Source organism: Diabrotica virgifera, chromosome 1 (assembly GCF_917563875.1).
Source record: "Diabrotica virgifera virgifera chromosome 1, PGI_DIABVI_V3a".
In the NCBI taxonomy this organism is placed as follows: Eukaryota; Metazoa; Arthropoda; class Insecta; order Coleoptera; family Chrysomelidae; genus Diabrotica; species Diabrotica virgifera.
The window spans coordinates 155,717,119-155,741,570 of NC_065443.1; the positions used below are offsets into that span (position 1 = coordinate 155,717,119).

General features: G+C 33.0%; 1 protein-coding gene across 3 annotated transcripts in view; it reads right to left on the reverse strand.

Annotated features, from left to right (window-relative positions):
- Positions 1-24,452, reverse strand: part of LOC126878771 (monocarboxylate transporter 14-like) — a 158,604-nt gene that overhangs the window by 42,275 nt on the left and 91,877 nt on the right. For all 3 annotated transcript variants that reach the window (XM_050641666.1, XM_050641668.1, XM_050641667.1), the window contains exons 3-4: positions 20,438-20,621; positions 1,074-1,234 (exon numbers count right to left, since the gene is read on the reverse strand). In XM_050641666.1, coding sequence (XP_050497623.1) covers positions 1,074-1,234; positions 20,438-20,621 — 345 coding nt within the window. The remainder of the gene's footprint in view (positions 1-1,073; positions 1,235-20,437; positions 20,622-24,452) is intronic.

The window sequence follows — 24,452 nt, forward strand, 5'->3', positions numbered from 1 at the left end:
TTTGGGTGTTTATGTTGGTGTTTTTACTAATGACAATTATTTTTGTCTTCTTACAGTTTAGTTTATTACAAAAATTATTACAAAGTTACAAATATTCAAAGTTTTTTTGTAATTCAGTTTATAAAGGATTTTGAAAGAACCTTCACCATTTTTTTAATATTATGCATTAATTCATAATTTTCTTGAAAAATAAAATTTATTTTATTTGGAGCGGTATTTTATTTTACAGCAGTGTGAAGAATCTTTCCGTAGTTGATGTAAAAACAAATACAGTAATATAAGACAAATTCATATTGAAAACAAAGGAGAATAGGCAACGGTATGACATACCGTATGTCATAGTCTACGTACTGAAACATCCACGTCAATAGTTAAGGGTTAATATTAATATAAATATAATTAGCAGTAAACTAGCCAAAAGACAAGAAGAGCGACTTGTTCCAAAGGCAGTTGATTTAGGATTAACTAAAACCAAAAATGTGCAGTATTCTTACACATTGTATCTACTGATATTGAATAATAATCACGAAAGTCAAAGGAAAGGCTGTAAGAGAATATAGATACTAGGTACCTAATATTAAGACCAATGTATGCAAATACAGACAACTACTATGTGATTACAAAACATGGATCATGAACAAATAAGACAAATAGAAAATAGAAAGATGGACAAGGAAACTACGTTACGTATTTATGGTGGAATATAAACAGAGTAGGTACGGATGGGAGAGACGAACAAGTAAATAAGCTTAAAATCTATACAAAGGACCAAGAATAGGTAAAATAATTAAATCAAAACGATTCTAGTGGCTAGGACATCTACAGCGACTGGAGGGGTCACTATTAATTAAATGGATAGCAATAAAAACATCAGAAGCAAAAAAGAAAAAGGAGCAGAACAAGACCAAGATGGAAGTAGTTGGAAGCGACTATGCAAGATATTAGAAATAGAAAAACAAAATAACTGGAATATACAAGCGATCTACAGACAATTGTAAAAAATCAAGCAGCTATAGGTCGCCATAATCCAAAAACAATATATATTTATTTATAAGTGAACTTTTTATACTTACATCTTTTACTGCAGCCTCGACTAAGAAGTCAAAGGGGATGTATAAAGCCATAAACCCTACTACGTTAGATAGTGCTATGATAATAAATACTCGGTCGGTCATTAAACTGAAATCCAGCAATTCTGTAAAAACTTTGCTGATTCCAGAAAGGGCTTTACCACCTGAAACAGAAAGATATTATTAATTATACATATTTGTAATTTCATGTGGTAAAATACATCTGATGTTATTTTTTTTAAATAATGTATTTCAGGTTTCACCATAAACACAATATTGAATTTTTAAATTGACATCCTGTATATTTTTGCAGATTTTTATAGATCTTGTTACTTCAAATTCTTACGTACTGGGCTTAGTAAAAATAAATCTGTAATCTGTAATATGCTTAATTGACGTTTATTTGTATTACTTTATCGTACTACATACATAGTAGTAGTTATAGGATCGTGCAAAAATTTCAGATTTCACTTTTTTTCGACGTTTTGAGTTCCCCTGAGTCTAAAAAGCAAATAAAAAAAAACATGTCGGAAGTATGTACGTACATATGTACGTACGTACGTATGTCGCCACCACCCAACCAAAACTACTGGACCGATTTCGATGAAATTCGGTATGAGTAAAATTGAATTAATGAGAAATTAAAATTAAATAAATAAAATGAGAATTTTGTCAAGAAACTAAGCTTTTAAAAAACCTCTCAAAGGAGGGCCGAAGTAGGAGGGTCATTTAGGGCCCATTTTTGCAAAATTTGACCGAAACGAATGAAATTTAACTCAAAGTTAGCTCATCGACTGGTAAATAGAAATACGGAATTTGACATTTCACATTTCCAAATTCAAAATGGCGGCCAACATGGCCGACCGCCCACCCGACACATTTCCCTACCTATCTAAAAATTTGTTTAAGATAAGTTTAATTTGAAAAAGTCGTTATATAGCCTAAAGATGGGGCTATAAGAAGAATATTATCGTTTTTTAGAAAAAGTTATGGGTTGCCTATATTTAAGGGGTCAAAATTTGACATAACTTTGAAGTAGATTTTCTCAAAAATGGTTTCAAGGAATTTGTTTATTTTTTGATATATTTTTGATATCCTATCGGTAAATTGAATGACATTAGTCAGATTTCTTAACTCCCCATAGGAGGGGAGTTATGAATTTTTTATAAAAAAATATTCGAGTGCCCGTAACTTCCTTTGTGATAGAAACTAAAATTTGAAATTTTGCAGACATATATGGTACTTTATTATCTGTTATCACAAAAAATTTTACCCAAAATATGGCTTCCGGTTGAACCGGTAATGAAAAAAAAATCTTATTTTTTTATATATGCCCTGTATATTTTTACATATTTTGAAATAATGCAAAATTACCTTTCCAATGACATAAAACTCGCTGCTGTAGCTCAAAAACTCGAAAAGTTACAGTAAACAGAAATTTTGCTATAATCTTGTGTGTGTCCGTAAGTCCTCTTACTCTATCAGGTGATCATAGCAGAGCATTATTATAGGGCAGTCAAAGAGGGTATTTGGCTGCGAATTCCATCTTACTACATCGATGTACTTGATATTTTCACAGTAAGTAGGGAATAGCTCAAGAAACAAAATCTACCCTATATACTATGGCGCTTTTATCTTGGGGCGGTTCACACCCCTTCAAGGGGGTGGAAAATTTGTTGGTCAAAATAAGGACGGAAGTGTCTAGAGAACCTATTTCTAGGCAAAAACTGGTCTATACTTTTTTTTGAGGACTCAATACTTTTTGAGTTATGCGTAGTTGAAAATTGGCCATTTTCATTGAAAAATGATATCTTTTCGGGCGGTTTTTTGTGAATACCTTAAAAACTATGCATCGAACTAAAAACACTATATAAAATATTTTTTAGATTATAAATAACAAAGAGATTCGTTCCTTCTTAAATGTTCTATTTATAATACAAAAAGAGATATGGTAGGTGAAAAGAGTTTGTTTTTGGTGCATGCTCAAATTGGTGTATTCAGCTTGAAATAACAGAGGAACGGTAGGTACCATATACTGTGGTAGGTACCAACGCCTTTTGTAGTGTTTGAAAAGGCCTTTAAAACGAGCACCGTTAAATGTCGGTTACATTCAAACTAAGCGAGATATGGTACAAAAAAATATATGACTAATATAAGTGCATACATTTAACTCCTCATCCACCAGAATTTAAATGCATTGTTTTTCTTCTGCAATACCTTTTAATAAAGTGTTATTTCTACTTTCAAAAAGTTGAACGGGTTTAAAATGAATGGTTTTTGTAAAAAATGTGATCAAATTATAGAATGCATTTTTAAATTTTCTTAAAAATCTTTCTTTTTCTTCATGTAATTCGAAAATAAAAATGTTCCACCCCGAGAAGTGGTGGAAACCGCCCCCATGATAAAAGCGCCATAGTACATAGGATAGACTTTGAATTAGGAGATTGGGCTACTCCCAAAATTTCATTAAAATCCATGCAGTAGGATAGAATTTGGATCTTGTTCTTAATCTCGCGCATTGACGGGCGACTGGCGTAATAGAAATAGAATGAATGGCAAATATTGTAAACTATTAATTTCTCAGAAAAATGAACTAATTTGAAATGAAAGTATGACTATAATATTCCATTGATTTATGCAATAATCTATACATCTATAGTGTGTCCCCGAAATATGGCATCGAACATTTTCTCAAATGCAGAAATTAATGATGCGTAGAACCATAAAATATTTTCAAGTATACAAGGTGTTTCTAAAATATCAAAATAACGAGTAACTTTGTTATTTTTATAGAATGCCAGTATCTAGTACGATAACGATAATAGATCGGTACGATAAAGTTCTCGGGCGGCCCTTCCGTCCAGCGTTTGAATAGTAGAAATAAACGTGGTTTATTTAGTAGGTAACTGTTGACAAACTATGAAATTAATTAGACAGTTACAAATTCGTAAAAAATTACAATTATTGTAATTTACGGAAATAAATTATTGTACGATTAAAAACAGTATCGTTAAGTGAAAAAGATCGAATTGAAACATAAATGATAAGGCTTTTGGTGATCTTGTTGGAATTGTTAAGGGGGTTGGCGCAAAATCTTGGTCTAATTCTATTTAAATTGATTTATTTTTTTCGAATCCTGAGAAAACTAATAATCTTGTAGGAAACAGAGGTTGAACCTGGCAAACTGGACACAAGTCCGGTTTTATTTTTTTCTGGTATATCAAGGGGTGCATATTATGAGACTAACGTTTTCTTAAAAAATTTCGCCCCGGTACACTCATTTTTCTACCTCGGAGATCTTCCTGTACGTTTTGCAAAAAAATGTCCGTGATAAAAATATGAAGAGGACTATATTTCCTGCAATTTATTCCCCGACAACATATGTCTATCACCCACCGTTTAGCGGGGGTGGCGCTCCAAAGTTGATAGATTAAAAAAATGTTTAAAAAAAATATATTTTTCCCTAACTGTAATGGGAATTAAGAAGAAACCCTGAGACGATTAATCGCAAATAAGTGGCTGATATTTTGGTACAAGTTTCATTTAAGGGCAATTGCCCATTTTTTATTTACTGTTACATTTAAAAAACCCCTTTTTATACCATCTGAACCGCTTATGCTAGAGTAAAAAAACTTTCAGCGATTACCCATGTACTGGTGTTATTTACAAATTTGTATAATGCACCCCTATTTTTTCTGCGGAACCCTTTATTAAAATGCTTCATATATCATTTTGTGCACGTTCTTATTACCCATGCATGGACACCAAAAGCGATTTCTTGGTGCAACCCCTATAGCCAAAAGAAATAAAACGGGGGCTTGAAAAAAACTTTTTTTTGCTTTTTGACCCATTAGGGCATATACTCCATCAATAGGGTTTTTCATAAATATATAATATGGTTATTGCAACATCCCTGCGGAAACTTCCCTTATCCCTGAAAATAAGTGTCGCGAGCAAGTTTTCACGATTTTCTTATTACCTATGCATTTTTTTGAAACAAAACTTATACAGAATTAAAGGCCACTATTTGCTCTACAAATAAGGCTCTATGAATTTTTGGACATCTTGGATATTAGTGCACCCTATGTAACGCACAGCTGAATCTGTTTGTGCGTCACAGTGTTGCCATGCCATTTCTTTCATAATTTCAATCAATGTTAAATGTACCTACAAGAACAATAGAATAAGAACGTTTACTTCTCCGTCATTATTACTAGGTAGAATGACAAATGAGGTGTCAAATGAAAGCTTATAATCCAAGGATAGTACTAAAGGTGAGAAATTAGACCTATATTGTCTGTCCCTCAAAAAATAAGCGTTATATTGGGGATTTCTAATGTCGACATTAAAAGTTGCACTATTTTTTTTTTCTATAAATTATTTTGATCTAAAACTTACCAGAAAACTTCTTAGAATAAAAACTTAAAGCAGGTACCTTTGTCTTCAGAAATGTTAGAGCTATATATTGTAAAAATTTCAGAAAAAAATATTAAAATGGAACAGAGTTGTAGCGAGGTAAACGCAAAAAACGTGATTTCATTTTTTTTTTATTTTTAGGTTAAAATTGCGATTTTGACAATGTTCCTCCACATAAAATTTAAAATAAACCTTATTTTCGTTTTGAGCACCCTCGAAAATATAAAGTATGAATAAAATTAGCAATTCACCCCTCCGTGGTCAGTATCTCGAAAACTAAGCGCTTTTTTGAGGTCTCCCGCTCGTGTATAATATCACAAAAAATTGTAATGTGATGGTATGAAAAAATAGAGGATACGGCAACGGTGTTACCAGTGATGGTCGGATCCAATGCCAAAATCTACACAGGCATATTAGGGTGCACTAATACCCAAGATGTCCGAATTTTTTTTGGTATAAGCAACCGTTGCGGCACAGTGGCGCCGTAAACCTCAGAAATGCTTTGGCGGGCTCCAGTTTTTTTTTCGTCACCTGGTCATTTTATCAATAACGTCCTTATGGAAAATAAAATAACACACTGTCTAGTGTCTGGTTCACGTTATGACCTATGCATATTTTACTATATTTGCACCCTAAAGCCACAGTGGTGGCCCAAAGTAAATTTTTGCATATTTTCTTAATTAATTCTCCCTTTTTTGGGGTGGTTTTTGGGAAAATATGGGGGTACATTATACAAATTTTTAAATAACACTTGTACATGGGTAATTGCTGAAAGTTTTTTTACGCTAGCATATGCGGTTCAGATGGTATAAAAAGAGGTTTTTTAAAATTTAACACCCTGTAATTAAAAAATGAGCAATTGCCCTTAAATCAAACCCATACCAAAAAATCAGCCACTTGTTTGTGGTTAATTGCCGCAGGGTTTCTTTTTGATTCCCATTACAGTTAGAGGAAAAATATTTTTTTAAAACATATTTTTTAAAAACTTGTCAACTTTGGAACGCCACCCCGCTAAACTGTAGGTGATAGACATATGCTGTCGGGGAATAAATTGTAAGAAATATCGTTCTCTTCATATTTCTATTAAGCAAATTTTTTGCAAAACGTATATGAAGGGCTACGTTTCGCAAAAACCACAAATTACCCCCTTTAAATGGCTGAAAATGGGAGTTATGGAATGAAATTTTTTTAAGAAAAAGTTAGTTTCATAATAAGCACCCCTTAATATGTCAGAAAAAAAATAAAAGCGGACCTGTGTTCAGTTTGTGAGATTCAACCTCTGTTTCCTACACTATAAGTACTTTTGAAAAAATTAAACGCAGAATGGAAGATTACATTATTACCGAGGGCCGAAAGTCCCTGAAAACTTCTCTAATGTTTATTTTAATAATTTACAGGGATGAAAAAAAATTAGTGTCATTTTTAATTTCAAATATTTTATACTGAAGAAACTTTTTGGTTATTCCAAGGGACTTTCGGGCCTCCGGTATTACTGTAATCTTTCATTCGGCATTTAAATTTTTCAAAAATATTTATTAGTTTTCTCAGGATTTGAAAAAAAAATGAATGCTTTAAATAGCATCGGACCAAGATTTTGCGCATATCCCCTTAAAGAAATAGTTTTTAATATTTTTAGTGAAAAAATGTATGTATAATAATAATATAAATTACGTCTATTATTATTGTAAATGCTAGGCCACAATTGATTGCAATGAAAATTACATTGTCCACTCCGGAAATCGTTTCCGAAAAAGATTATGCCAAAAGATATTGGGAGTTATTACCGAAAGTTATTTTAGCGGATATGTTTTATCAAGCATTTGATAAAAGTAAAAAGTAAAAGTACATGAAGATTATTATGATGCGGTACAAATGTATACCTTTCAAATTTACTAATAGACATCGACGAACATAATTCTTAGATGTGAAGCAAAAAAATGTGAATTAGTTAGGAGGCATCCATATTCAAAGAAATAAAGAATTAAATAGAAATTTTTCTACAACCGTGTTAAAAATGCAATTTTTAGCACTCCATACGAGCGTTAAAAATGCTACTTTAAGGCACTAGTGCTTTAAAATATTTTTAAGGCACTGCAGTTCGTATTGACCGTATAGGCAATTTTGATGTAATGTCAAAAAAATATAAAAATGGAATGTCAGTCAAGTAAAAGTTTTTGTAGATATTGTCCTGTAATTACGTTTGTAGAAAAAATATTGTATGATATGCGTGTTAAAAAGTACATTTTTAAGGCACTCATATGAATTGCAGAACTCGCTATCGCTCATTCTGCAAACTTTCACATGCGTGCCTTAAACGTGTACTTTTAACACTTATATCATAAATAACTATTAGTAAAAGACTATGGTTTCTGTACTTTGTACTTTCAGAAAAATTTATAGGTATTACCTATCTTTAAAGTTACATGGTTATAATTATATAGGTCAAACAAAGTGGAAATCGTCAGTGGAAAATCAAAAACATTTTAGATGAAGGTGACTTTGATTTTTTTACTAAATAACAAAATTTATAAGACGAAAGACCAACTAAAATTTAAAATCAGCAAGATAAATTGACTGGAAGTCAAAAAAGAGGTTAGAGTAAGAGTTCTTGGGCCCACCATTTAAAACAATTATTACCCCCCCTATGAGATTTTTTTATTCAGTTATTCTTGTTGAGTCGAACAACTTTTCTATTTCGGAAAATTTTCGGGAGGGGCGTTTCGTAAATGTAGAGGTTTCTAAATTTGACGCATCCGAGACAAGCGACAAATGGAATAACTTTTCTATTTACTAATTTTTCTTAACTAATAATTTTTCTAAAAATATTACCTGTAAATTGTAGGTGTTTTTATCAAATAATCCTGCAACAAAATATTATTAATGGCTCCATACTGCGTTGCCCACAGGAAGGGGGCGCACTCATCATAAAAAGTCATAAAGTTTATACCATCACATATGATTTTTGCAGGAATGTTTGATAAACATATTTACAATTATTAACGGGTAATATTGTACAAAAAATTATAAAGGTACTCCAGTTGTAGGATGCACCAAAGTTTTGAAACCTCTATATTTACGAAACGCCCCTCCAGAAAATTTTCCGTATTATAAAATTTGTCCGACTCGACATGAATAAAAAATGAATACCGACTGAATAAAAAATGTCTCATGGGGGAGGTAATATTTTTTTAATGGTGGGCTGAAGACCTATAAAGGGCAAATCTTGAAAAAGTTGCAATAATGAAAACCTTATTTGATACGAAAATATTTAACCGATGTAGTATTATTTTATCCACGACACGACACATATGGAAACAGTTTTTGGAAAAATTATTGAAATATTAAATATAGCTTGTAGGTACATACTATCTTATAATTTTGATCAATATTTAAAATAAAAATTATTTTTTATTTAATACATGTTTCTTTTATTAAATATTTTTTTATTTAATATCATTTATTTATTAGTATATAACTACTGTTTTTATTGTATATATTTTAAAATAAAAATATTTTTATTTTATTTAAATATTTTATTTTAAAATATTTCCTGCATTGATATATCAGAATTATATTATATTGTTTATTGTGATGATGTGTTACTTGATTAAACTTTTTTTATAATTAAGAGACTTATTAATTCATTGATAGATTTACCCATTCTCTTGTTTATAATAAAAAAAACCTTATTATTTATTTATATAGTTCAATATTACATGCAGTTCAAAGTATGAAACAATATTTACTATCCAATATCCTTCGGTTATTTTTACAAAAAGTTATCACTTCATTATCCTCTTTAGCATTTCAAAATATCGATTGTTACTGGTTAAAAGTAAAACCACAATAAAAGTATTTTTGTTTTTATACATATTATTCAAAACGGATAACTTACGTCAAATTACAGAAATCTTATTTTTTTATTCTAAAAATACATTTGAAATCTTTAAACAAAAACAGTTAATGCTCAACAGAACGGTTTTATAAAACAAAGTTGATATAAATATAGCTTTTCATATTTATAAAACAGATCCCAGTTATAGGAAGTATAGTCGGAAAAATGAAAGAATACCTATGAACGATCATATCAATCACTTATTTTGTATTTGCTGTTTTTTTCTATAAATAACAAACGTTTGTTATAGAAAGACAGCAAATACAAAATAAGTGATTGATGTGATCGTTCATGGGTATTCTTTCATTTTTCCGACTGTAGGTATGCTAAAAATAATATTTTTCATGAAACCACCTTTTCAGTTTTTTAATAAACGAGTTTATTCATACTGTTCTATTTTTGAATATTGTCGTTTTCTTTCATTAACTGTTTCTTTTACTGTTACCTGTACTTGTTTTATTCGATTTGTGTTTTGCTTTTTTGCTCTAAAGACTGGAACGTGAGTATATTCTTCTGCAAAAAAGGGGACAAAGGCGACACAAATAGTTGTAGACCTATATTCTTGCTCAGTCAAGGGTACAAACTGTGTTTATTTCCATTCCAACCGATTAACTCACAAAACTGATGATTGTCAACCGGTAGAATAGGCTGACTTCTGAAGAAGATATAGTACAAAAGACCATCTGAATACCAACGACTCGTATTTCTTGCCTTTGTAGAGTGTGAAAAAGCATTTGACAGTATCGAGATGTCAAAGGATTTGCCCTTGAGTGGCTCTCCATTTGTTTTGATGATTCCTTATCAGACATTTCTGAACCTCGTTTTTCGTAGCAACAATACCTATACACAAGAGAGGAAACAGCAAAGACCCTAGCAACTACCGTACCATCACCTTGCTGAGCACAACTCCTAAACTCTTAACGAAAATACTTGCCAATAAAATAAATGAAGAATACACAATTAGTGAAGAACAACAATGTTTTCGGAAAAATAGGTCCACAATAGACGCCATATTCATAGCCAGACAAATTGCTGAGAAAGCACTGGAATATAATAAACCTGCATTTATGTGCTTTATAGATCTGACTAAGGCCTTCGATTGTGTAAGATTGGACGATGTGCTAAGATTGCTAAAGAAGAAAAATCAGCCCAAGATGATAAAAATAATTAAAGACATTAATACGAAGAACAAGTCCAGAATAAAAGTCGAGAATGAACTAACATCGGAAGTAGAAATCAACTTGGGAATCAGACAAACCCATTGATTTTTAATTTAGTCATGGAAAAAATCATAGAAAACATTAAAGGTACTGGAAATGGATATAAGATGGCGGGAAAACAAATAAAAATCCTCTGTTATGCTGACGACGCAATCTTAATCTCCGATAACGAGGATAACTTACAGCGAATGGCACAAACTTTCAATACAGTGGCGAAGAACTACAACATGAAAATATTGACAGCCAAGACAAAATCCCTGGTAGTGTCAAGGGAACCCATAAGATGCAAATTAGTAATTAACAACGAACTAATTGAACAAGTCTCGAAATTCCAATATCTGGGAATCGAAATATGTAGTTATGGAGATGTTAAAGAGAGCGTCCGAAAGCAAGCAAATAAAACCAATTACGTGTCAGGATGTCTGAGGGATGTCATTTGGAGAAACAAATATATGAGGCTAGAAGGAAGTACGCATATACAAATCATGTGTAAGACCGATTATGACGTACGCAATAGAAACAAGACGTGACACAGCAGAAACCAAGAGGATACTGAAAACACCAGAAATGAGAACGTTGAGGTCAATAACTGAGAAAACACTGAGAGACAGAATACCGAACGACAGAATAAGAGATCTCTGTAACATACAAGATATAGTACGGTGGGGAAGACAGAGGCGACGAGAGTGGAATCAGCATGTGACGAGAATGGACAGCGAGAGAATAGCCCGTATAGCTAGGGATTCGAAGCCAACAGGCAAGAGACCAATAGGAAGACCCTTTAAAAGGTGGCGAGATAGCTGGCAGTCAACATCACAGCTACGAATACAAGCTCAAAATTGGTAAGGAACAGGCCAAGAGGCCTATTATAAGAAGAAGACGAAGAAGTTTTTCGTAGCATCTTTAGTGATGCCACAGAAAGGTTCTGGACCTTAAAAGTTTCTTTCGAGCATATTTTCCCAGCATATTTATCTGCTCGTTCTTTACTGTCAGAATAGCCGCTTGGCTGTCTGTGTAAATGTTGATTCTGTTAGCTTTAGGGTCTCCATATATTATTTCATCAATGCAGGCCACCGAAGCAAAACTTCAGCCTACAACAAAAAGTTGTATGTTGACCTAGGCTATAATCTAATTGAGATACAATTATTTCCAAAAACCACACGAACTAAAGAATGCTAGAGAATGGACTAGAATCTATATATGATGCAGTAGTAAAACTTATCGATGACAAACCATGTAATCATCTTTTAAAAGGAAATTTACTCATGCACAATTATTTTGTGTTGATATGTGTCTAATATGTCCTTTATCATAAAAAAAGCTTTTCAAGACAAAAACGGACCGAAAATTTGTTAAGGCTAAAGAAGTCTCTGTTTGACCCACGATTAGTTTACCGTGACTATACGATGCTATAAAATATTACTTACTTAGCAAATTAAAATAATATACGACGAAACTTTTCGATAGAACTCTTTATTGATTACTATACGTGTTTACAGATCTAATTTTCACTCGCTACTGAATACTACTAAAAATACAAAACAACTCTCGACCAGAAATCCCTGGTGGTGGGGAAAACAAAAATGTCTATATCTGTCCTACACAATTTCACTTTGGAAAAAACTTAATTACAAAACCGTTCATCACTGTCCTTCTCAGAAGGGCACATAACCGCTTGACTCGCTTAACTTTCCAAATACCTACTTTCTAAAGAGGATTATGATACAAATGACAAACGTTACCCAGAAATATAGGTAAGAATAAATTTATTTTAATCTTTTAAGAGATTTCTGGAAAATAATTTACCCAAACTTTAAGAATCGTCTGATATGAATTTACATCGTCAAATAAAATCGAAAAAACTAAAATTAACTAAACTATAAGGAGACGGAACAGTCGCTAAATGTAAATATGTGTTCGCGTGTCTGTTTTACAAAGTTTTATGAAAAGAAATATATTTAGAGTGGAAACACTAATGAACTGAACACGAAAGGGAACATCTGCAAGCAGATGAAACGTTACATGGGCAATAAAGCTGAATATTTAAAACAGGGGATTAAATTTTAAGGATGGAAGCTAATTATGGATACACTAGGTACTAGAAGTGGATCCTATTCTTGAAACTGCCCATAATAAAGTAGGTTTTTATCTAGAACACAGGATTTTTCGTGGTATTTAACGTAGAGACAAAGTTTAACACAAATATTTCACAACCAAGTGCCAGAAAGAAGTTGTGTTTGACCGGAGGTAACAACAAGAATTTAATTGATGGATTCGACCGTTACTTGATGGAAGTTCATTTTATATAACAATAAAACACTGAAAACGTTTGTTTTCTATACTTCCACAAAATTTATTACAACTATGTGACTACAGCTGTTTCGGCAGAGTGCCTTTCTCAAGTGATTTAGATTACTATGGGTTTGCCTTTTTAAAATCTTTAACTGAAGAGGTTGAGGAGTGGGGAACTGTTTGTCTCGAGTTGGTCATTCAGAATTATATCTGTATTTTTCAATTTATTAATTTCCATAGATTCTAATAAAGATAGCTTAAGGCCTTTATTTTGAATATGCAGAATTTGAAACTGTTCATTAAAAGAATGATTATGATCTAGAAGGTGAAGTGCGTATCTAGAAGTGCCTGTTTTTTTATTGTTGAAAGCCCGTTTGTGTTCTGCTATCCATTTATCAAAGGTTCTGCCAGTTTGACCGATGTAAGTTTTCGGGCAGTCACCACAAGTTAGTTTGTAAACACCACTCTGTAGTTGTTTTCTCTTTCGGCTCTTATTGTTCTTAATAAATTTGCTTAAGTTGTTGTTAGTTCTGAAAGCTGGTGTTATTCCTTTCTTTTTTATGTATCTGGCTATTTTTGTTGTTATCTTGCCAGTATATGCGATAGAGCAGAAGGTACTGGGTTCTTTCTGTGGTGGTGGATAGACTAATTTCAAGGCTTTCTTATGGAGTTTTTGGTTTAAAATTTTGTTAATCGTTTGTTCGTGTTCAGTTCTGTCTCGAAGTTATTTTTTGACATGGGAATTTCTGTCAGTCTATGTATCATGCTATGGTAGGCTGCTAATTTGTGTTTTGTAGGATGGGATGATGAATTGTGTATAGTTGTGTTAGTATGGGTAGGTTTATGATATACGGAGAACTCATGTTTGTTGTGTAGTCTGGTAATTGTTACGTCTAGAAAGTTTATGGACTTATTCTGCTATGTTTCTATTGTAAACTCAATACTACTATGAAGTGAATTATTGTATGATAGGAATTGGTCAAGTTGCCTGTTAGTTCCTGTAAAGCATACTAGTATATCGTCCACGTATCTCTACCAATATAAGAACTGTTTAATTACGGGATGTTTAGAAATTGTTGTTTCAAGCTAGTTCTTAAATATAATATATCTGATAGCAATGGGCTTAGAGGATTACCCATAATAAGGGGTCTAGGACATTTCGCCGTCGCCGTTTCGCCGTCGCCATTTCGCCGTCGCCGTTTCGCCGTCGATCCATTTCGCCGTCGCCGTTTCGCCGTCGAGCCGTTTCGCCGTCGAGCCATTTCGCCGTCGCCATTTCGTTGTTAGCATTCGTACTTATAATTTCGGGATGATCATTACTTGTATATAAGTTTTGAATGGTTTTCGAACGATTATATATTATCACTTTTGCATAATGAAGTTTTTTATTTTTGATACAGTAAAAACAATTGAAATTGAAATCTCTTTTCTCAATATTAAGAAAATTAGTCCGAAACTTCAATGCCGATGGAGATATTTTAGAATATCTTAGAGGACTTGCCCATAATTATGAAATGTAACTTTTTAAATATTTTTAATACTGTAAATATTTTATTTTTCAGACGAAAACAATGTATAGTTGAATACGAAAATATAACTTGGTTTTACGTGGTTTTACTAGCAACATCAGCATTTTATTTAAACTGACATTTAGTATAAAAAAAAAGTTAGTATGTTATCACGTTCTTGTAAACTTAACCAATGCCGGGATGGCGACGACGAAACGGCCGACGGCGAATTGGCTCGACGGCGAATTGGCTCGACGGCGAAACGGCCGACGGCGAAGTGGCTCGACGGCGAAACGGCGACGGCGAAATGGCGACGGCGAAACGGCGACGGCGAAACGTCCCAGTCCGCATAATAAGTCCTACACTGTTATTTGTGTATATTTCATTATTGAATCAAAATAGTCTTGATTTATGCAAATTTCAAGAAGGTGTAAAATTTCAGATGCAATGATTGGATTTGTACTATTATGTCAGATTTATACTCAGCTATTGCCACTGCTGCTGCCGCTGACGGAAATATTGCCCGAAATACGATATCGACGTGAGTGAGGTGTTCACATCAGTTCCTCGCCAATGTCCTCACAACTCATTACCGAACGACTCACAAGAATGGAATGGGACGACAGCATCGTCTTGCTCCCTTACTCACTTGCCGCTTTGCCAGCGGGAAGTGAGAGAGAGAGTAGCTGAATGTGAATACTCACTCGTATTCGCGCTGCCTACTTCCCTGTCCAATTCCCTGTCGAACAGGACTGAGTGTAAATCCGGTATTATGGTCTAAAAGATTTTTAACTAAAACAAAAGTTTCTGTAGAAGAAACACTAGGAAAAAGATTTTTTACGTCAAATGATATTAGTCTGGAGTTGTTGGGCAATTGAAAATGTTGTGTTTTATTAACTAGTTCTAGTGTATTTTTTACGGTGCATTTAGGTGAAAATTTAGTGTATTCTGTAATAATATCTGGACAGTTTTTTTGAAAGTTTATATCACGGAGCTGTATAAAAAGGAACTACAGGCCTTATTGGGTGGTCAGGTTTGAGTAGTTTAAAAAAGAGTATAATTTAGGACGTTGTGGGTTCATAATATTAAGGTATTTCTGTTCTGTTGGATTTAATATTGATTTTGAATTTTCAATGGCTAGTTTAATTTGTTTTCGGTATTTTTCTGTGGGATCTTTGTTTAGTGTTGTACTATTTTGATTATTTAAAAATTCTATTGTTTTATTATTATAGTCTCTGTTATCTATAGCAATAATAGTGTTACCTTTGTCTGCTTTTGTAAATATTATGTCATGTTTTATTGATTTATTTTTAATTGAAACGGCTATTTGGTTATCTTTGTAACAGGAATTATTGTTTCACTACAAATATCGGTAATAGATTTTGCAATTATGCTTTTTTCTATGTTCTTGGCAGTTTTGTTTAACGCTACTTCACATTATACACCTAAATATTCTAAATTTTTTTTGATTATGATGTTGAGGCAAGTTGTGTTTGAATCCTTTCTCTAAAAGTTCTATGATTTGAAAATATTTTTTGTATAATGAGTATTGAGTTTTTTACTATTGCAAATTAGATTATTTAGTTTTTTACACTGTGTATTAAATTTATTGTCTATTATATTATCTACTTCAGTGCATACGTTAGAATCTAGGATATCAAATTCTATATTATCTAATCTATAATGCAATTCTGAATGACATACCTTAAGATAAACAGCTATAATATCTCGTTTTCTGTACTGGGTGCTCCTATCCCGTTTCTGTACTGGGTGTTCCCGAAATACATAAAGTTAAAAACCAACAACCGCATTGCCGCTGCCCTAAAAGGTATCCATCAGGGCCAAACCAGATGGCTGAAACGGGATAGGAGCACCTAGTACAGAAAACGAGATATTATAGCTATTTATCTTAAGGTACGTCATTCAGAATTGCATTATAGATTAGATAATATAGAATTTGATATCCTAGATTCTAAGGTAAGAACTGAAGTAAATAAAATAATAGACAAAAAAGTTAATACACAGTGTAAAAAACTAAATAATCTAATTTGCAATAGTAAAAAACTCAATACTCATTATACAAAAAAAATTCAAATCATAGTTTTTTCAATAGATTTATAAACTTAATAGATACTAAATTAAATAATAGCGAGATAGAACTTTTAGAGAAAGGATTCAAACACAAATTGCCTCAACATAATAATAAAAAAAATGTAGAATATTTAGGTGTAGAATGTGAAGTAGCGTTAAACAAAACTGCCAAGAACATAGAAAAAAGCATAATTGCAAAATCTATAACCGATATTTGTAGTGAAACTAATAATTCCTGTTACAAAGAGAACCAAATAGCCGTTTCAATTAAAAATAAATCAATAAACCATGACATAATATTTACAAAAGCAGACAAAGGTAACACTATTATTGCTATAGATAACAGAGACTATAATAATAAAACAATAGAATTTTTAAATAACCAAAATAGTACAACACTAAACAAAGACCCCACAGAAAAATACCGAAAACAAATTAAACTAGCCATTGAAAATTCAAAATCAATATTAAGGGCCGGTACTTTATGTCCCGGTTAAACCTCGGTTAGCTAACCGGGGTTTAATCGGGACAGAAAAGTACTTCATAGAGCCTCTTGCGTTGTAATAAAAGCAATTATAATTATCATTATAATTATTTATGAATATAATAATAAGTATAATTGCGTTTATGTCTATGTTATGCATATATTTCTGTCCCGATTAAACCCCGGTTAACTAACCGGCTGTTAACGGAGACATAAAGTACCGGCCCTAAGTCCAACAGAACAGAAATACCTTAATATTATGAACCCACAACGTCCTAAATTATACTCTGTTATTAAACTACACAAACCTGACCACCCAATAAGGCATGTAGTTCCTTTTTATACAGCTCCGTCATATAAACCTTCAAAAAAACTGTCAGATATTACATAATACACTAAATTTTCACTAGTAATACCACTAGAGGTCAAATTATTTCCGGAAATTTTTTTGAGATCATGAATATTTTGAAAATTTCCCGAGTCGCAGACGAGGGAAATTTTCTAAAAATATTCATGATCAAAAAAAATTTCCGGATATTAATTTGACTTCGCGTGGTATTCGGTAAGAAAATTCCACACAAATTTGCATTTGAAAATCCAAAGCTGCATGAACAGATTAATAGCGCGCCATAGCTTTGTCAGCAATTATTTAGGCTTTCAAATTCGTAATTTCTACTCATTGTAGTTGCATGGGAATACCATTTCAAGATAGAAAATAGTATATTCTTCAATTTTACATAAGTTTTGAGTAACTACAAGTGATAGAAAATTATTTTTTGGCGTTTTATTTTAAATTATGTAAACAAATAAAAACCAGTCTGTCAAAAATGTTCTGTTATGGTAAACGTCAAAAAATTTCCACTATAATTCGCTGTTGGGTACCCCACGAGCAAAAAATTTCCGATAAAATACCTCCGTTGCCATGGTGATCTGTCTAAATAACGTATTTTGATTGGTTCAAAATTACAGGTGTGGAATTTTTACCTAAGTTCACCGTAAAAAATACACTAGAACTAGTTAATAAAATACAACATTTTCAATGGACAGCCTAAGTCTGACGTCACAAATGTCACAAAATTGGGAGGAGCTTATATTGGCTCCAAACAATTTTGATTTTAACGTTAAATCGTCAAAAGAAATTTTTCATTTATGTGCTTAGTGTGGCAAAATAAGACTTCATTTACGTATTTCGTTAAAGAAACGTGTTAATTAAGAGATTTTTATTCGTTTTTGCTCCGGTGGTTTTTATTCCTTAGTGATTGAAAATAAACATAACCTTAATACTGTTTACGTTCTAATCATTGCATTAAATTAACTCACCTGGGCCAAAACGAATAATAATCTCTTAATTGGCACATTTCTTTAACTAAATACCTAAATGAAAAGTCTTATTTTGTCACACAAACCACGTAAACAATAAATTAAAAATTCCTTATGAGTGTTTAACATTATAAACAAAATTGTTTGGAGCCAAATATAAGCTCCTCCCAATTTTGTGACGTCAAGACTTAGGTTGTCCATTGCCCAACAACTCCAGACTAATCTCATTTGACGTAAAAAATCTTTTTCCTAGTGTTCCTCCTACAGAAACTTTTGTTTTAGTTAAAAATCTTTTAGACCATAATAGTACAAATGCGATCATTGCATCTGAAATTTTACACCTTCTTGAAATTTGGATAAATCAAGACTATTTTGAATTCAATAATCAAATATACACAAACAACAGTGCAGGACTTATTATGGGTAATCCTCTAAGCCCATTGCTATCAGATATATTATATTTATGAACCAGCTTGAAACAACAAATTCTAAACATCCCGTATTTAAACAGTTCTTATATTGGTGGAGATACGTTTATGATATACTAGTATGCTTTACCTTTACAGGAACTAACAGGCAACTTGACCAATATCTATCATACATTAATTCACTTCATAGTAATATTGAATTTACCATAGACACAGAACAGAATAAGTCCATAAACTTTCTAGACGTAACAATTACCAGACTACACAACAAACATGAGTTCTCCGTATATCATAAACCTACCCATACTGACACAACTATACACAATTCATCATCCCATTCTACACAACACAAATTAGCAGCCTACCATAGCATGATACATAGACTGACAGAAATTCCCATGTCAAAAAATAACTTCGAGACAGAACTGAACATCATTAAACAAATAGTAGTAAATAATGGCTATAACGAACAAACAATTAACAAAATTTTAAACCAAAAACTCCATAAGAAAGCCCTGAAATTAGTCTATCCAGCACCCCAGAAAGAACGCAGTACCTTCTGCTCTATCACATATACTGGCAAGATAACAACAAAAATAGCCAGATATATAAAAAAGAAAGGAATAACACCAGCTTTCAGAACTAACAACAACTTAAGCAAATATATTAAGAACAATAAGAGCCGAAAGAGAAAACAACTACAGAGTGGTGTTTACAAACTAACTTGTGGTGACTGCCCGAAAACTTACATCGGTCAAACTGGCAGAACCTTTGACAAACGGATAGTAGAACACAAACGGGCTTTCAACAATAGAAAAACAGATACTTCTACATACGCACTTCACCTTCTAGAACATAATCATTTTTTTGATGAACAGTTTCCAATTCTGCATATTCAAAATAAAGGAATTAAGCTATCTTTATTAGAATCTATGGAAATTAATAAATTGAAAAATACAGATAAAATTCTGAATGACCAACTCGAGACAAACAGCTACCCACTCCTTAACCTCTTCAGTTAAAAACTTTAAAAAGGCAAACCCATAGTAATTTAAATCACTTGAGAAAGGCACTCTTCCGAAACAGCTGTAGTCACATAGTTGCAATAAATTTTGTGGAAGTATAGAAAACAAACGTTTTCAGTGTTTTATTGTTATATAACAAGAATTTAATGTTAGATTACAAGATTACGTCTATAATCGACTTTTAAAGATGGTTAATTATATATGAGCTATAATATAATGTATACTAGTACTAGAGAATAAAATCTTTAGTTTTATAATTATACAGATCTATGGGATCTAAAGATAGATTTGCTGCAATAAGAATGGTGCATATTTTAAGTTTAGCGCAAAAAACTGAAGTTCATGATGCGAATAGCAATATTGTACTTACTGAATGCCTGGTTTTGGTAATATTATATGAGGGTGTTAAAGCCAGAGTGGTGTAAGTCATATTTATGAAATGATGTAAGTCTTGCTTTATAACCTTGATAAATAGACCTCTTTTCGCCAGGAAAATTAGGAAAAGTTGTGTAAGTATTTACAGTAATACAGTAAAAACTTACACCATTTTTTCTTCGAAGATATCTATATATCAAGATTATAAAGTAAGGCTTACATCAATTCAAAAATATGATTTACACCACTTTGGTTTTAACCCATTCATAATATATGGTCTGCACTAAATAAAATAATCGTTTTATATACTTACCATATCTGGATTTATGTTTTGGAATACTAAGCATACTTTGTCTAAAATCATGTAAGGATTTCTGAGACTGAAATTCCTTTAGATTTCTTATAGACCCTGCATACAAAACATCTTGTCTTGCTAATGGTGGTAGTGCTTGACTTTTTTTACTTGCGAGTGAGTGTCTGGATGCGGATAAGTCGCCCTGGAAATAAAAAAGTAGTTTTCATAACTGGATTCAATACTGGTTTTCATAACTGAATATTAGTAATCTTCAAAAAAATATTTTTTACAGAAAGTAATGAAATGGCATTTCACGAATAGACCTGGTTCCTGCGTACCAAAAAAAAAGTTGATTAAAAGCAAGCTGAAAATTTGTTAATAGCTTAACCTGGCATTGGTCGCTAGGTCGGTTGTTACGCGAGTGGTCGCGCGTGAGATTTTTTCTCACATATCCAACTTTTGCCATCCTTTACAAAATTTTACAAAAAAGATGAGGTTTCATCAACGATAAAGTCATTTGCTTTAAAAAGACACGACGTTTTTCTGTTTTTTTATTATTATCTTTATATAAAATGTGACTATTGAAGCCGCCAATATTTAACATTGAAAAATATATGGTAAGTGACCATCTACAACTAACCCGTGAAACAGAATATAGGATTTTCATATCGACCACAGCCTTTTATTACATCATAAAATGATATTATTTTAGGTTTTATGGGGAAAATACAATTAATTTTTATACACAGTTGGTGACGCCGGTGGTCGCTTGATGAGAGAATCTCTCACATGAAGCGCACTGACCAGAGCCGGATTTAGGGCAGTGGAGGCCCCTGGGCAGAATTGGTGTGGGGGCCCTACGTCCGACCATTAAAAAAATGTTGATCTACTTTTATAAATATCTATATTGTTAAATAATAAAAAATACAAGAGCTGTAACTTGTTATAGTAAAATATTAAAAATAAACATAGTATGACTGAAAGACTTACCGGAACATATTATAAATAAAGTATAATTCTCTACACATAGTAAGATGTATGGTAAAAGCCCGGGCACTTTTCGAGATTTTTAACTTAAAATTCCTTGATTATGTCGGACATGTCTAGTTGCTATAGACATCGTGATCAATGCTCATTATAGAGAGATGATTCAAACGCTCTTGGCCCATTATAGACCGAAGTTAATTTTTAATTAACTTAAGTTTTGAGAATGACCTCTCCCAACTACAGTTAGTTAGCATCAGAACTAAATAAAAACGAAGTGTCACCTCAACGTTTGGAAAAGTATCATTCACATGCTTTTCTTCTAGCAGTTGGTACATTTGAAGTTCTTTGCTTATATTTGATGAGCCGATTTCCTCTTTAAATGGATTGAAAAATTCTACAAATTGTACTAGTTCGACACCTAGGATTTCATCTAAATAATTGCTATAAATGTCAGTAAGCTTTAGTGGGTGAGCTTCAGTTTCCAAAGGGAGTTAAATTTTCCAAATGATGTAAAAATCCAAAATAATTGGAATGGATAGATTCATATATGCAGAAAGCCTCTGACTTAATAGAGGTGATGAGGTGATCTACAATAGCGATAAAATTTTGAGTCCTAAATTTCTCTGATGTTGTCATTTCAGTCTCTTGAGATGTTCCATAATCCAGTGGAGTCAGTCGAAAATTCTGTGGTCGTTTTCTATGTGACGAATAGTCTTGACTTCCACTTACCATCGCGCCTTGAGTTTCGTATATTTCGAAAATGCCCATGTCTTGACTGTATAATTTGTTTAAGTGATCTAAGGCCATTATTAGACTAGGCAACTGGTGGCGCAACTAGTGGGGCAACTGGTGGCGCAACTAGTGGCTCCACCAAATTAAAGCACACAAAATATTATGGGCAACTGGTGGCCGATATGGGCAACTGGTGGCACAACCAGTTACCGTAGTCTAATAGGTCTCATTTACTTAAATGCCCCGTGACGTAATAAGTCACTGGTGGAGCAACTTGGTGGCGTCACCAGTTGCCTAATATAATACTGGCCTAAGTGCCGCCACCCCTGAATTAAGGGCAACATTTGGATCTTGGAGAATATGACTTGAGCTATTTGTTTTCTATAAGATTTCATTCCAAAATATTGCAAATATTCCTGTTTCCAGTAAACATATTCGATTACACAAACCATTTGTATCGCTACGAGTTTTAAATTGTTACTCACCGTCTTCTGAAATTTTGGATAATTCTTCTTTAATCTGATTATAACCTTTAACTAGTGATTTGGCGGCATCACTTCTAAATAACAAAAATAAGAAATCAAATAATGCTGTGGCAGCAGGACAACACTCAGATGCAGCTTCTGCAACTAAATTCTGAGATTGGGCGGCACAAGTGTTTGCATAAAACAAAAATAAATCTATGTGAATAATTTGTTGATATTTTTTTACGTTTGAGGCTTTGTGGGGGCCCCCGGAATGTGGGGGCCCCGGGCAGCTGCCCAGCCTGCCCTCCCTTAAATCCGGCCCTGGCACTGACTCAACAATATGGTGATACTAATTAAACTGAGTCACTATCTGAGCGGACGAGTCTATTAGATTGTCGAGGGAGGATAGTTAGGAGACTAGAAGGAACTACAAAGCGTATAATTTCCCAGAAAAGAGTTGTCCACAATTTTCTGACACCGTGAGAGAAAATCTCATATAGCAACAACTGGCGGGTTAACGATGTCTCGTCGGACAAACTTTGATGTATGGGAACATTGAAACAGGGGAAGTTTTAAATGTGGAACGTGTTATTCTGACAAGTTTATGATTGTGAAAACTAGCATGATGTTTTATTCAATAGCAAACTTTATATTATATATGAAAAAATGTTTGTCCGACAAATATGTTCGACATATTTAGTGTGTAAAGTCCGACACGTAGAACATGTAAAATGACAGGAATTATGTTGGTGGTAAATAGCAGTCTGATCTTTGCATGGGAGTTTAATGAAAGGGTAACAAATCAATTGGAAGTTCTGTTCTACAAAATACATGGGACGTTTTCGTAGTCTGACGTTCGAAACCTGTAACCTACTATCCCACAATTAAAAATTCCCCTGTCCCAGTGTTCCCGTACATCAAAGTTTGTCCGACTAGACACCATTAAGATATTAACCAATTTTCAGCTTGCTATTATTCAACTTTTTTTGGTACGCGGGATCCAGGTCTAGAAAAAAAACCGGCTAACAAAGGGTTTAACAAAAATGACTACCCATTTCCATTTGTAAATTAGAAATTTCACAAGATAGAAGAAAGCAAACAAGAACACCATAAGCAATCCTGCACCTGCAACAATTACAAGAAGATACTCAAGGATGACAACAATACCAATCTAAAGGGCTTATTAGTACAACGAAAAAGGATAGGAAACAAGTACATCATCAAAACAATATTTAAATCAACCAACACACTTATATATCTATCCTGTCCAAAACCAGACCCAGAACTCACCAGGGACGTCAAAGCACTGTATCTACAAAATACCCTGTGAATGCAACAACTTTTATGTTGATCCAACTGCAAGATCACTAAGCGTCAGGATAAGCCAGCATTAAACATACATCAGAAACAGTTATTTCGACAAATGACATATTATGCAAACATGGCTGGGACAATAAACACAGAATGCAATGGAAGGATGCATCAATAATTATGAAGAAACAGAGATGAAAAAGAGAAAAGCCAAAGAAGCAGCTCTCATCCTACTAAATGAACTCATTAGCAGAATGCAGCATGCTTTTGATATTTGGATGCCAATACTTAAAGAAATGAACAACAGGAATCATACACAATACATATGCAACACACATTACACAAACACAATACGAACACTCCCACAGACAGAAACGCATAAAGCATATAGAAATAATGCAAAAACAGACAGAATGTAGGTACCATAGGGCACATAACATCCACCCTCAGATCTTTTCAGCCGAAGCATGGATGTTGCCTACAACACCATGGCCAAGTAGGTCAACCTCAATTTTGATAAGACATAACCTCAACAC